General features: G+C 38.8%; 1 protein-coding gene across 1 annotated transcript; it reads left to right on the top strand.

The window, feature by feature from the left end:
* Positions 1-366: 366 nt before the first annotated feature.
* On the top strand, positions 367-4,184 carry LOC138348107 (uncharacterized). The gene is made up of 5 exons (XM_069296718.1): positions 367-680; positions 881-1,239; positions 3,019-3,152; positions 3,214-3,459; positions 3,765-4,184. Exons 1-5 carry the CDS (start codon positions 367-369, stop codon positions 4,182-4,184), a joined length of 1,473 nt encoding a protein of 490 aa, XP_069152819.1.
* Positions 4,185-11,470: the final 7,286 nt, after the last annotated feature.

Genomic DNA, 11,470 nt, shown 5'->3' with positions numbered 1-11,470 from the left:
AATTCTAAAGAAAAGTAAGTTCATATCAACCACAATGAGTAGTTTCCAAGTCATGGTAGTGAAGTGCACCACTATCCTGAATTAGAGACTGCATGATGCGTAGGAAATTTCCCTTCTTCTAATCTTATTATGCTTTTCCTAATGTATGAATTCTTGGAGTTATGAGCATGTATAACATCAACCTTTGTTATTTTCCAGAGAGTGAATACTAGCAAAGCTAATGGTTGGCGGAGAGGGGGAGAAGCTGCTGGGGATAATCAGAATCCACCGCAGGCTGCAGGTGAAAGAGGGGCCACGCCAGTTAACCCAGTTAGGTTGAGTGATGCTGAGGTGAGGGAATCTTTGTCCCAGATTGCATAGGATATCATGACGCAGGCTCAGACTATGACTGTCCAAGTCAATCGACAGGATGTTCAGAGGGAGAACCCACCGGTTCGCAACATAGATGAAAGACTGCGAGATTTCACGAGGATGAATCCTCCTATATTCACAGTGGCTAAGACATCGGAGGATCCTCAAGAGTTTGTAGATGAGGTGCATAAGATCCTGGTGGCTATGGGGACCACTGATATTAAGAAGGCTGAGCTTGCTTCCTATCAGCTCAAGGATGTTTCACAGACTTGGTGCAAGATGTGGCAAGATAGTCGTGTCTTAGGTGGAGTGCCTGTCATATGGGAGCTGTTCAAGAATCATTTCGGGAGAGAATTCTTCCCAGAGAGATGAGGGACACCAAAGTTTAAGAGTTCATCAACCCTAAACAAGGCTATATGACACTCAGGGAGTATTCCCTGATGTTTGGTAAGCTATACCGCTATGTTACTTTCCCTAGTATTTAATAGCAAGAATTTTGAGAATACTGAGCTTTGTTGAAATTATCCAGCTATGATACTTCCCTTGTTTCTAAAGGCAGGGATGAGATGAGAAGGTTCCTCACAGAAATTAATGAAGACCTAGAGGAGGAGAGTCGATCTGCGATGCTCCATGATAATATGGATCTTTCCAAGTTGATGGTGCATGTCCAGCAAGTAGAGGACAATCGCAAAAAGAGAGGTGTTCATGATGTTAGGAGGCCTAGGCCTCAAGATCAGGCAGGTCCCAGCCATGGAGGCTGTAAAAACAACTTTTTCATCTGTGAGCAACCGAGGTCCAAAGAGGGGCAACAGAGTTTTGGGAATTCTAATCCTAAGAGGGGTGCTACACCTAGAGGAGGAAGGCCTGCCCTTAAGAAGAGCAATGGAGGTGAGATGTAGCGTCCGAAGAAGAATTGTACTAAGTGTGGTCGATATCACAGTGGAGAGTGCAGACAGGTCATAAATGCCCGCTTCGTTTGTGGTATGAGTGGACACATGGTCAGAAACTGTCCACAGAACAGAGATCAGTCTGGAGGTAGTACTCAACCTAGGCCTTACCCATAGGGTGCAATAGTATCCGAGCCTCTCAAGAGGAACATATTCTATGCCTTGAAGGGCAAGGAGGATAAGGAGAAGTCCGATAATGTGTTTACAAGTATGTTGTAAGTATTCTCAACATCTGTTTATGCTTTACTTGATCCAAGGTCTACGCTTTCCTTTGTAACTCCTCTGCTTGCCCTTACTTTTGAAGTATTACCTTAAGTTTTGCATGATCCTATAGTGGATAGTACACTTTTAGGAGAAAATGTAAGAACTAATACGGTATGCAAGAATTGCCCAATAGTTGTAAGTGGTAAGACTATGTGCGCAAACTTTATTGAGTTACCCATGCATGATTTTGATATTATTCTTGGCATGGACTTGTTTCACTGTTGTTATGCTTGCTTGGACTGTCGTAGTAGAGTGGTGACATTTCGCTTCAATAATGAAAAAGAGATAGTGTGGGAGGGGTACAATTCGAGTTGTCCCAATCCCTTGATTTCAAATCTTAAGGACAACAAATTGATATCCAAGGGGTTACTATGTCATCTTGTGAGTGTTACTGATTTACATCATGGCATTCTTTCCAAAGACTCAGTTCCTATAGTGAATTAGTTTGTAGATGTGTTTCCTAAAGATTTGCCTGGAGTCCCTCACCTTCAAGAGATCGACTTTAATATCGACTTACAACCCGATACTAAACCAATTTCAATTCCTCCTTATCGAATGGATCCAATAGAACTCAAAGAGTTGAAGTTGCAGTTAAAAGATCTCACAGATAAGGGTTTTATTTAGCCGAGCATATCCCCTTTGAGCGTTCCAGTGTTGTTTATAAAGTAAAAAGATGGGACCCTTAGAATGTGTATCGATTATCGGCAGCTCAACAAAGTCAATATCAAAATCTGGTATCCATTCACCAGAATAAATGATTTGTTCGATCAGCTTCAAGGGTCTAGTTTCTTGTCTAAGATTTTTCTTCGTTCAGGGTATCATCAACTTAGGGTTAGGGATGGAGATATCCCAAAGATAACCTTTTGTACCCACTATGGTCACTATGAGTTTCTAGTCAAGTCATTTAGTCTCACAAATGCAACTGCTGCATTTATGGATCTCATGAACAGCATCTTCCGTGAATACCTTGAATCTTTTGTCATAGTATTCATTGATGACATAATCATCTACTCTAATACCAAGGGAGAGCATGAACACCATTTGAGACTAACCTTGCAATTACTTAGACAACATCAATTGTATCACAAATTCAGCAAGTGTGAATTTTGGCTGAGATTAGTGACCTTCTTGGGTCATGTTGTGTAAGATCAAGGTGTAGAGGTGGACCCCACAAAGACTGAAGTTGTTAAGAACTGGACAAAGCCCCCTACTCCGACTGACATCCGTATCTTTCTAGGATGGGCTGGTTACTACCACATGTTTATGGAGGGATTTTATTCAATTGCATCTCCACTGAATGTTTTGACGAAGAAGAAATCCATGTTTTAATGGATGGAGACTTGTTAGAAGAGTTTCCAGGAGCTCAAAGACAGACTCACTTCAGCCCTGGTGCTTATGCTTCCTATGTGTGGTGAAAATTAAACGGTTTATTGTGATGAATCTAGGGTTGGTTTAGGTTGTGTTCTTATGAAGGCTGATAAGGTAATAGCCTATGCTTCTAGACAGCTCAAGGTTCATGAGAAGAATTATCCCACTCATGACCTGGACATGGCAGCTGCGGTTTGCACTGAAGTTGTGGAGGCATTTTCAGTATGAGGTGCATGCGGATGTGTTCACAGACCATAAGTGTCTCCAATACGTGTTCACACAGAAGGAGTTTAATCTACGTCAGCGGAGATGGTTGGAGTTATTGATGGATTATGACATGAATGTGCACTACAATCCAGGTAAGGATAATGTTGTAGCTGATTCGTTGAGAAGGATGAGCATGGGAAGTACAGCCCACATTGAGGATGAGAAGAAGGAGCTGGTGAAAGATGTACACATACTAGGTGTGCGGTTGGTTGACTCTACTACTGGGGATATTTCAGTTCATCCTAGTTATGAATCATCCTTGGTAGTTGAAGTAAAGCAAGGTCAACATCTCGATCCTGTGTTGATGGAGCTGAAAGATTAGTACTAGTGAAGATTAATGAGTCTCTCCCTGTGGGAGGTGATGGCATACTTAGGTATTAGGACAGGCTTTGTGTACCAGATGTTGATGATTGGCGGACCAAGATTATTGTAGAGGCCCATAGCTCTATATATTCCATACATCAAGGTTCCACAAGGATGTATCATGATCTTAAGCAGATTTATTGCTGGGATGGTATCAAGAAGGACATTGCAGAATACGTAACCAAGTGTCCTAGTTGTCTGTAGGTTAAGGCAGAGCATCTTAATCCTGGTGGTCTGACTCAGATTATTGAGGTTCCGACTTGGAAGTGGGAGGCCATTAATATGGACTTCGTGGTTTGTTTTTTGAGGACTAGGAGGCTGCATGACTCCATATGGGTTATTGTGGACATATTGACTAACTCTTCCCACTTTATCCCTGTGAAGTCTACTTACAAATCTGAGGATTATGTGAGACACTACATTAATGATATTGTGAGATGGCATGGAATTCCCTTGTCTATTAATTTAGATAGAGAAGCTCAGTTTACTTCATATTTCTGGAGATATTTCCAGAAGAGCTTGGGCACGCAGGTGAAGCTTAGCTTTGCCTTTCATTCTCTGACAGAGGGGCAGGCAGAGCACCATTCAGACATTGGAGCACATGTTGAGAGAGTGTGTGATTGACTTTAGAGGTAAGTGGGATGACCATCTGCCTTTGATAGAGTTATCATATAATAATAGCTATCACTCCTTCATTGAGATATCTCTATTTGGGGCACTTTATGGTAGGAGGTGTAGATCTGCAGTTGGGTAGTACAAGGTTGGAGAGTCATCCATTTTTGGTCTACCAATCATTCATGAGGCCTTAGAGAAGGTCAGAGGGATTATGTACATGTTGTCTACTGCTTACACTCGGCAGAAGTGATATGCGGATAACAGAAAATGACTCTTAGAGTTTTATATTGGTGACCAGGTTTACTTGAAGATATCACCTATGAGAAGGGTGATGAGATTTGGTAGAAAAGGAAGCTAAGTCCGAGGTATATTGGGCCATATGAGATACTACATCGTGTTGGTGAGGTGGCCTATGAGTTAGCATTGCCTGCGGAGCTAGCTTCTGTTCATCAACTCTTTCATGTCTCTATGTTGAAGAAGTGCCTAGGTGATCCATCATCAATCCTACATGTTGAAGGTTTGGGTGTTCGTGAAGACTTGTCTTTTAAGTAGGTACCTATTGAGATCTTAGACAGATAGGTCAAGCGGCTAAGGAATAAGGAAATTGCCACAGTGAAGGTATTGTGGAGAAATCATCTTGTTGAGGGTGCTACGTGGGAGGCTGAGGCCGATATGTGATCCCGCTACCCTCATCTTTTCAGCTCTTGATGTTAGACTTCCTACTCTTAAGCCTATGTTTTCATATCTCTCCGTATTTTGTTGCTTTTAGTTTACTGTGCATAGTAATTTTATTATGATCTGACTAGCATTACGATGTGAAATTATAGTGTAATTCAGGGACGAATATTCCTGGGGGGGGAGGGAGATAATGTAACAACCCGAAAAATGGAAAGGGTCAAGACTTAGGGTGTCAAGAATTCTTGCGATTAAACCCAGGTTGACGCGTACTAATATGCGTAGATGCAGACCTCAAAACACTTACCACGACCAAGTCAACTACCTTGGGGAGTTAGTTAAGCTTGGAATGTTTGGAACCAACCAAGTAAGGCTCGGGAAAACGAAGATTTAATCGATGAAGTCTTTACCGGACTTAAAATAGGAAACTTTATGTTTTGACGTTCTAGGGGTAAAATGGTCTTTTCCAGGCAAGGGTAATATTGTAATTACTCTGAGGAATTAATTAATTAATTAATTTAAGAGAGCAATTTTGATTGGGGTGACCCGGAGTGACCTATTTCGCGAATGGGGTGCCACTCGGGTTCGAGCCCCACCTGGACCAATGAATTGTTGATTTCACCATCAATTAAAATCTATTCATTAAGGGTAAAATAGTCCTTTAACGTATTAATTTAAATAAATCAGATTTTTTATTAATTTAATTAAATCCTATTTTGACTAAGTGTTGAATATAGTCTCCTAATCCTAATAACTCTCTCCCTCACGTTTCTCAACTCTCTTCCACGTCTCTCAACTCTCATTCTCTCACACTCTAACTAGCAAAAAAGCGCAAGAACAATTTAATATCAATTGTTCTTCACACTTGAAAAACACACGAAAAGTATTAAGAAAAGCAAGGTAATAAAAAACGTCAAGGCAATGGGAGGTTTTTCGTGAAGTGGCATGTACGTTGAGGATAATATTGGGGTGGTTTGGAGGATTTTCTGGGCAGCAGCTGCAAACTTGAAAAACATCAAAATGTATGGGTTTCTTCTCTCTTGGTCCATTTCCCAAGTGGTCCCTTACGATTCAAAAGATTCATTCCGAAACTAAGATTTTGCACTTTTTTTATGTCCTTGTCCCTAGCTCCCAAGTAAATTCGTAGGATGTGTATGTTGTGTTGCTATATTTAGGCATGAATGATGTGTTTATATCAAATGTGAACATGTTTATGTGAGGGATATTACAAAAATGATATTAAAAGTGTGATCGAAAAGCTTGTTGTGTGTGAGCACGTTGGCAGTGCCTTAGCCACTGTTTGGAGTCGTATAAGACATGAAATTATTGTGTATTTTATGTGTGAAATGGGTATACCATGTGATGTTCATTTCAATGAATTATAGTAGATTTAAATGACCATCTTTTAGCCAACAAAACTTATAAAAAATTTGCCTAAAAATGAGTTGAAGAATGACTAAAATTTTCCAGATTTGTGTACTCTTCAAGAATGTCAACTTCAAGGTTTTTAAAATAAAATATAATAAGTGAGGTCAATGGGAATTGAACCCAAGACCTTACATGTTAAAGAAGCTTAAAAAGAAAGAAAAAATATGTGAAGGAGCTGAGCAGATTTGATCCTAGCTAGTGCTTTCGCGAAAAAGAAAAGTGAAATGGGGCTAAGGGGATTCAATCCTAGATACTACTTTCTGGAAAACAAAACGGGAAATGGGTCCAAGGTGATTCGATCGTTGCTAGTACTTTCGCGATGACTAAAATGTAAATGGGGCTAAGGAGATTAAGTCCTAGCTACTTATTTCGCGAAATAAGGAAAGGGAAATGGTGCTAAGGGGATTGGAACTCACGAACTGGAGGTGAATGAAGAGAAAGGTAATTAATCAAATAAATGGGAGGCGTTGGATTCGAACAAACAACCTCCCAAGCATCAGCGAAAATAAAAAAAAATAAGTATGTTGTGGGGGTTCGAACCCACAACCTCCCTATCCCAACCAGAATTAAAGGAGAAATCAAAGAGGTTGTGGGGGTTTGAACCCACAACCTCTATGTTTAGGCAAGAATGGGCAACAAGAGACTATCAAAAAAACTTAAAAAGGGATTGTGGGGGTTTGAACCCCCAACCCTTCGGTTAACTAAGAGTAAAATTAAAAATAAATAATTGATCCTTCAATGTAAATGTTGAGATTTAATTTAGAGGTCTAATGTTATGAATATTAGAAATAAAATCAATGAAAAATATAAATGATATCCAAGTGATACAAGATTTGGGTTCCCTTGCTCAAACTTCCGTATTGACACATAAGTCATACATAAAATATCTAATAATATTTCCATCTACTTAGATAAGAAGTCAAGATCTAGGTATATATACAATATACATAAGTCTTGTACCACATAATCTTAGGAAAGTAAGAATCACTTAGAGAACTATGAATAAGCCCCATGGCTTGTATGTATAGACACATAAGTCTTATATAAGTTCAAAAGTAAGTGAACCTAAGATGCATGTAATCAAATGATGAACCCTAGGAGGGTAAGTATAAGTGTATAATACACTAAGCCAAGTGCATTGGTATATGATGAGATGAACTATGAAATTATGAAATGAAAATTTACGTAATCAGGGGTGAGTAACTATGAAAAGAAAAGGTGTTAATAATTAAGAATGTTGTGACAACATGATATGAAACTAATGTATATGATGAGAGCAATCTCAAATGTGCTTTAGTAAATGTTACCAATACGTACTCACTAATGAGACTGAAGGATTATTAAGAGACCAGTCTCTATGAACACTCAAATGAAAATATTGATCTTAACACACTGAATACTAATGATGAGATGAGAAATCATCTAATGAACTATGTGGTCCTCATACTAGAAGTCAGCTTCCATGACATATGAGTTGAATGTAATGGAACTTTATACTGAGCACCGATAGGCTAGATATGAGCGGTGATGCCTTATTTTGGGAAGAGTGAAGTTTCACGTAACTCTCATTAGATGAGACTTTCCGGCTTGTCGGGTATGGGTCTTCATACATCTCATTGTATTTGAACCTATACTGCCAATATAAGGATCTGGCGGGGTCGAATTCCCATGTACGCTAGCATGTTTTTGGGTCATTTTGGCAGGTGATACAACCTCTTTTCCGTGTGGGGGAGACACTGAATTTCATGATGCTCACATGATCTATGTCGGTTAAAGTTAAATTTCCCAATGAATGAATAAGGCCAGCCTCAAATGAAGCACATACTAAAATAAATGATACCAAAGGTGTTAGTATAGGATAATAAAGAGGTGAGATAGACCCAGGTACTGACATTAGGTTATTCCTGATCACTGCACAGCAAACCCGAAGAAAGTCATAAACTAAACCCTAGGAATAGCTAGTTTTCACACTGGCCTATGAATGAAATGAAATGAAGTATGTACGAATGCATGAAGAAAACTCTTTGTTTGCTAATGAAGACTCCCTAGTTGAGGTCCCACATGTTAAGCCCTCATTTTCGAAAGTATTAATGTCAAGTCCATGATTCCAAGGTCTCATGGCATATTAATGAATGATATGAAAGAAGCTATGTGTTATATGTTATGTGCTATTGTATGTGCTATATGAAGATGTTATGTGTTGTGTGCAGTACTATATTTATAATGGTTCATGTTACTCTCATGGCATGACCTTCCTAATTCAATTTGGAAAGTTTACTTACTTTCGTAATCTCAATTTGTCAAGTCTACTGACTTGACTTCCAAAAATCATGTCGTTAGGAAAGAGATGTTCTTTCTCATGCATGTCCTTAGTGTGTGCTTGTATATAACCATACTCATTACAAGTGGGTACTAATTCTATACAATATATATTATTTTAGGTGCAGGCACAGGTGGTCGATAGAGCTATTGGTTCATTGTTGCAGCTATCCGAACATCAACATTCATCCGGAGTTTGGTAGGTCCTAATACGTTAGAGGATGCTACTGTTTTATATTCTAGCGTAGTTTTAGAGTTGATCTAATGGAGCATTTTCCACTCGCGTTGCTTTCCTTTTTTGGTTCATACTTTGTATTGGTGCCATTTTTTTCCATTATACAATTAATACTTAATGAACTATTTCTTTCAGTTGCTTATTTCTTTAATGTTAGATGGCTTAGGATGAACAATTATGAAATGTTAAGAATATTTAGCAAGTATGTTAAAGATCAAAAAGTTTCAAATTTTCCGCTAAAACTAATCTAGGTGAGGTATGAATAACGCATGTAGACTTGTCTGCGACCTCTGAGAGGTTAACGGCGCCGGTCTCGTCTGGGATGTATATTCCAGTCGTGACAACTACATTTGATTTGGAGAACTTTGTGGAAGAATTTAAGAAGGAGTTTGAGGTAATGTATGTGGTTGATGTTGAGAGGGTCTAATTTGGTGCACATCAACTCAAAAGTAGGGCTAGAACATTGTTTGACCAATGGAAGGATGGTAGAGCTGAGGGTGCACCACATCTAAGTGGGCTTGTTTTGAAAAAGCTTTCTTAAGGAGGTTCTTTCTTTGAGAATTGAAGGAACCAAGGGTACGGAGTTCCTCAATTTAAAAGAGTAGTCCAAGAGTGTTCATAAGTGTGGGTTAAAGTTCACTCAATTGTCTCTCTATGCTCTGGAGATGGTGAAGGACAAGAGGAGCAGAATAAGCTTGTTTGTTGCCGGTTTGGGTCGTGCTTTAAGCAAAGAAGGTAGGGCTGTAATGTTTATTGGTGACATTGAAATATCCAGGATTATGGTCTATGTCGAAATTGAAGAGTATAAGGTGAGGGACAAAGAGGTATCACGAAACAAAAAGGGGAATATTCAAAATGAGTCTGGCCAACAAAAAGGTGGTTCAAGTAGAACACTATTTTAGAAATCAAAGGGGAATGCACCATCATATGCTAGTGAACATAAGCCTAGAAACCGAGGTGAATATTATGGCTTGAATTCGAAGAACTTTAAGGAGTGACCGACTCAGTCTCAAGGTAGTGTGGCACAAGGAGTAAGTAGGGCCCCTACATGTACTAAGTGTGGAAGAAACCACCCAGGAGATTGTCGTACTGGCCAGATAGGCTGTTACAAGTGTTGTCAAGAGGGTCACTTCATGAATGAAGGCCCCAAGAATAAGCAAGGTGGTGGAAATCTAGAAAATAAACCCCAATCTTCATCAGTTGCTTCACCAAACAAGGTTGCATCTAGAGGAGTCACTTCTAGTACTGGAGGAAGGGGAAAACGTCTCTAACAACCCTAGACGCCAAGAGCAATAGAACTCTCCATATATTGTTACGTGTATTATTAAAGTCTTTACATTTGATGTTTATGCTTTCTTAGACCCACGAGCAAGTTTATCATTTTAAACTCCTTATTTTCCAAATCAATTTGGATTCTTCCTGAAAAACTTAGTGAACCATTATGTGTTTCTACACCTGTTGGGAGTCTATTCCAGCGGAAAGAGTCTATCGTGATTCTCTTATTTCCTTCAATCACAAGAGCACCATGGTTGATCTAGTAGGGTTAGACATGGTAGATTTTGATGTCATTCTTGGTATGGACTAGCTCCATCCTATTATGGATCAATATATTGCAGAACTCGAGTGATCAACTTTAAAACTCCTAATGAGCTAATCATAGCGTGGACTAGTAGTTCATCATAGCCTAAGGGTCATTTCATTTAGTAACTTAAGGAGAGGAAGTTAGTCTCTGAGGGGTGTATCAATCACTTAGTCCGAGTTAATGACTCAAGTGTTGAGGTACCTTCCCTTCAGTCAGTTGCTATAGTCAGTGAGTTTCCAGAAATCTTTCCTGATGGTCTTGTCACACCAAAAATCTAGACCCTAAATGAGATCGGAAACCTCTCAGAGGTCGCAGACAAGCCTCTTCTTAGCTTTCACCACAATCATACAGTTAAATTTGCAGAAAATTTAAAAGTTTGTAATATTTATAAGAAGTGTACTTATACTTCATATAATTACTACATAAGAGTGATATACTAATAAGCACAAACTAAAAAACCATCTATCAATATATTAAACAATTGAAATAAGGAATTATAATATTGATAATACTTTGCCAAATCGGCCTAAATACAAAAGCTTTAACAAATGTTTGAAATAAAACTCTAGGGACAACATCCACTAGATATGTCTAATTTACTAAATCAAGAATAATAAGTGTAGGTATCCTCGAACTCAAGAGAAATTATTAAAGTCTGGAGATCGCTTATCAAAACCGCTTCAACAAATCTTCAATGTTCTCTCAGACCTGCACCTAAAAAAATAGTAATAGTATATGAGTTAGTACAGACTTGTACTAAATATCGGTGTATGCACATAAACACATAAGTACTATGCATGATCAAGGAAAGCTCTTCCTGTAGCAACATGTTGTTTCTAGAAAGTGAAGTAACTATACTTTCCTAATTTGTTATTTGTGATTCATGCTATAGCCATGAAATGTTTTCATGCATTTAATGCACACAACTCATTATCTATATGAACATAATAGCTTGGAATCATGAACATAATTTTAGAACAACTCGAACAAAAGTTAATATTTTCTCCCTCATAGACCAAGAGTTGTATTCACCAGCCTAAATTTTTTTTTTAGCCT

The sequence above is a fragment of the Solanum lycopersicum genome, chromosome 4, assembly GCF_036512215.1.
Source record: "Solanum lycopersicum chromosome 4, SLM_r2.1".
Classification (NCBI taxonomy): Eukaryota; Viridiplantae; Streptophyta; class Magnoliopsida; order Solanales; family Solanaceae; genus Solanum; species Solanum lycopersicum.
Note: the sequence above shows the minus strand (reverse complement) of the source record. Positions and strands in the feature narration are given on the sequence as shown.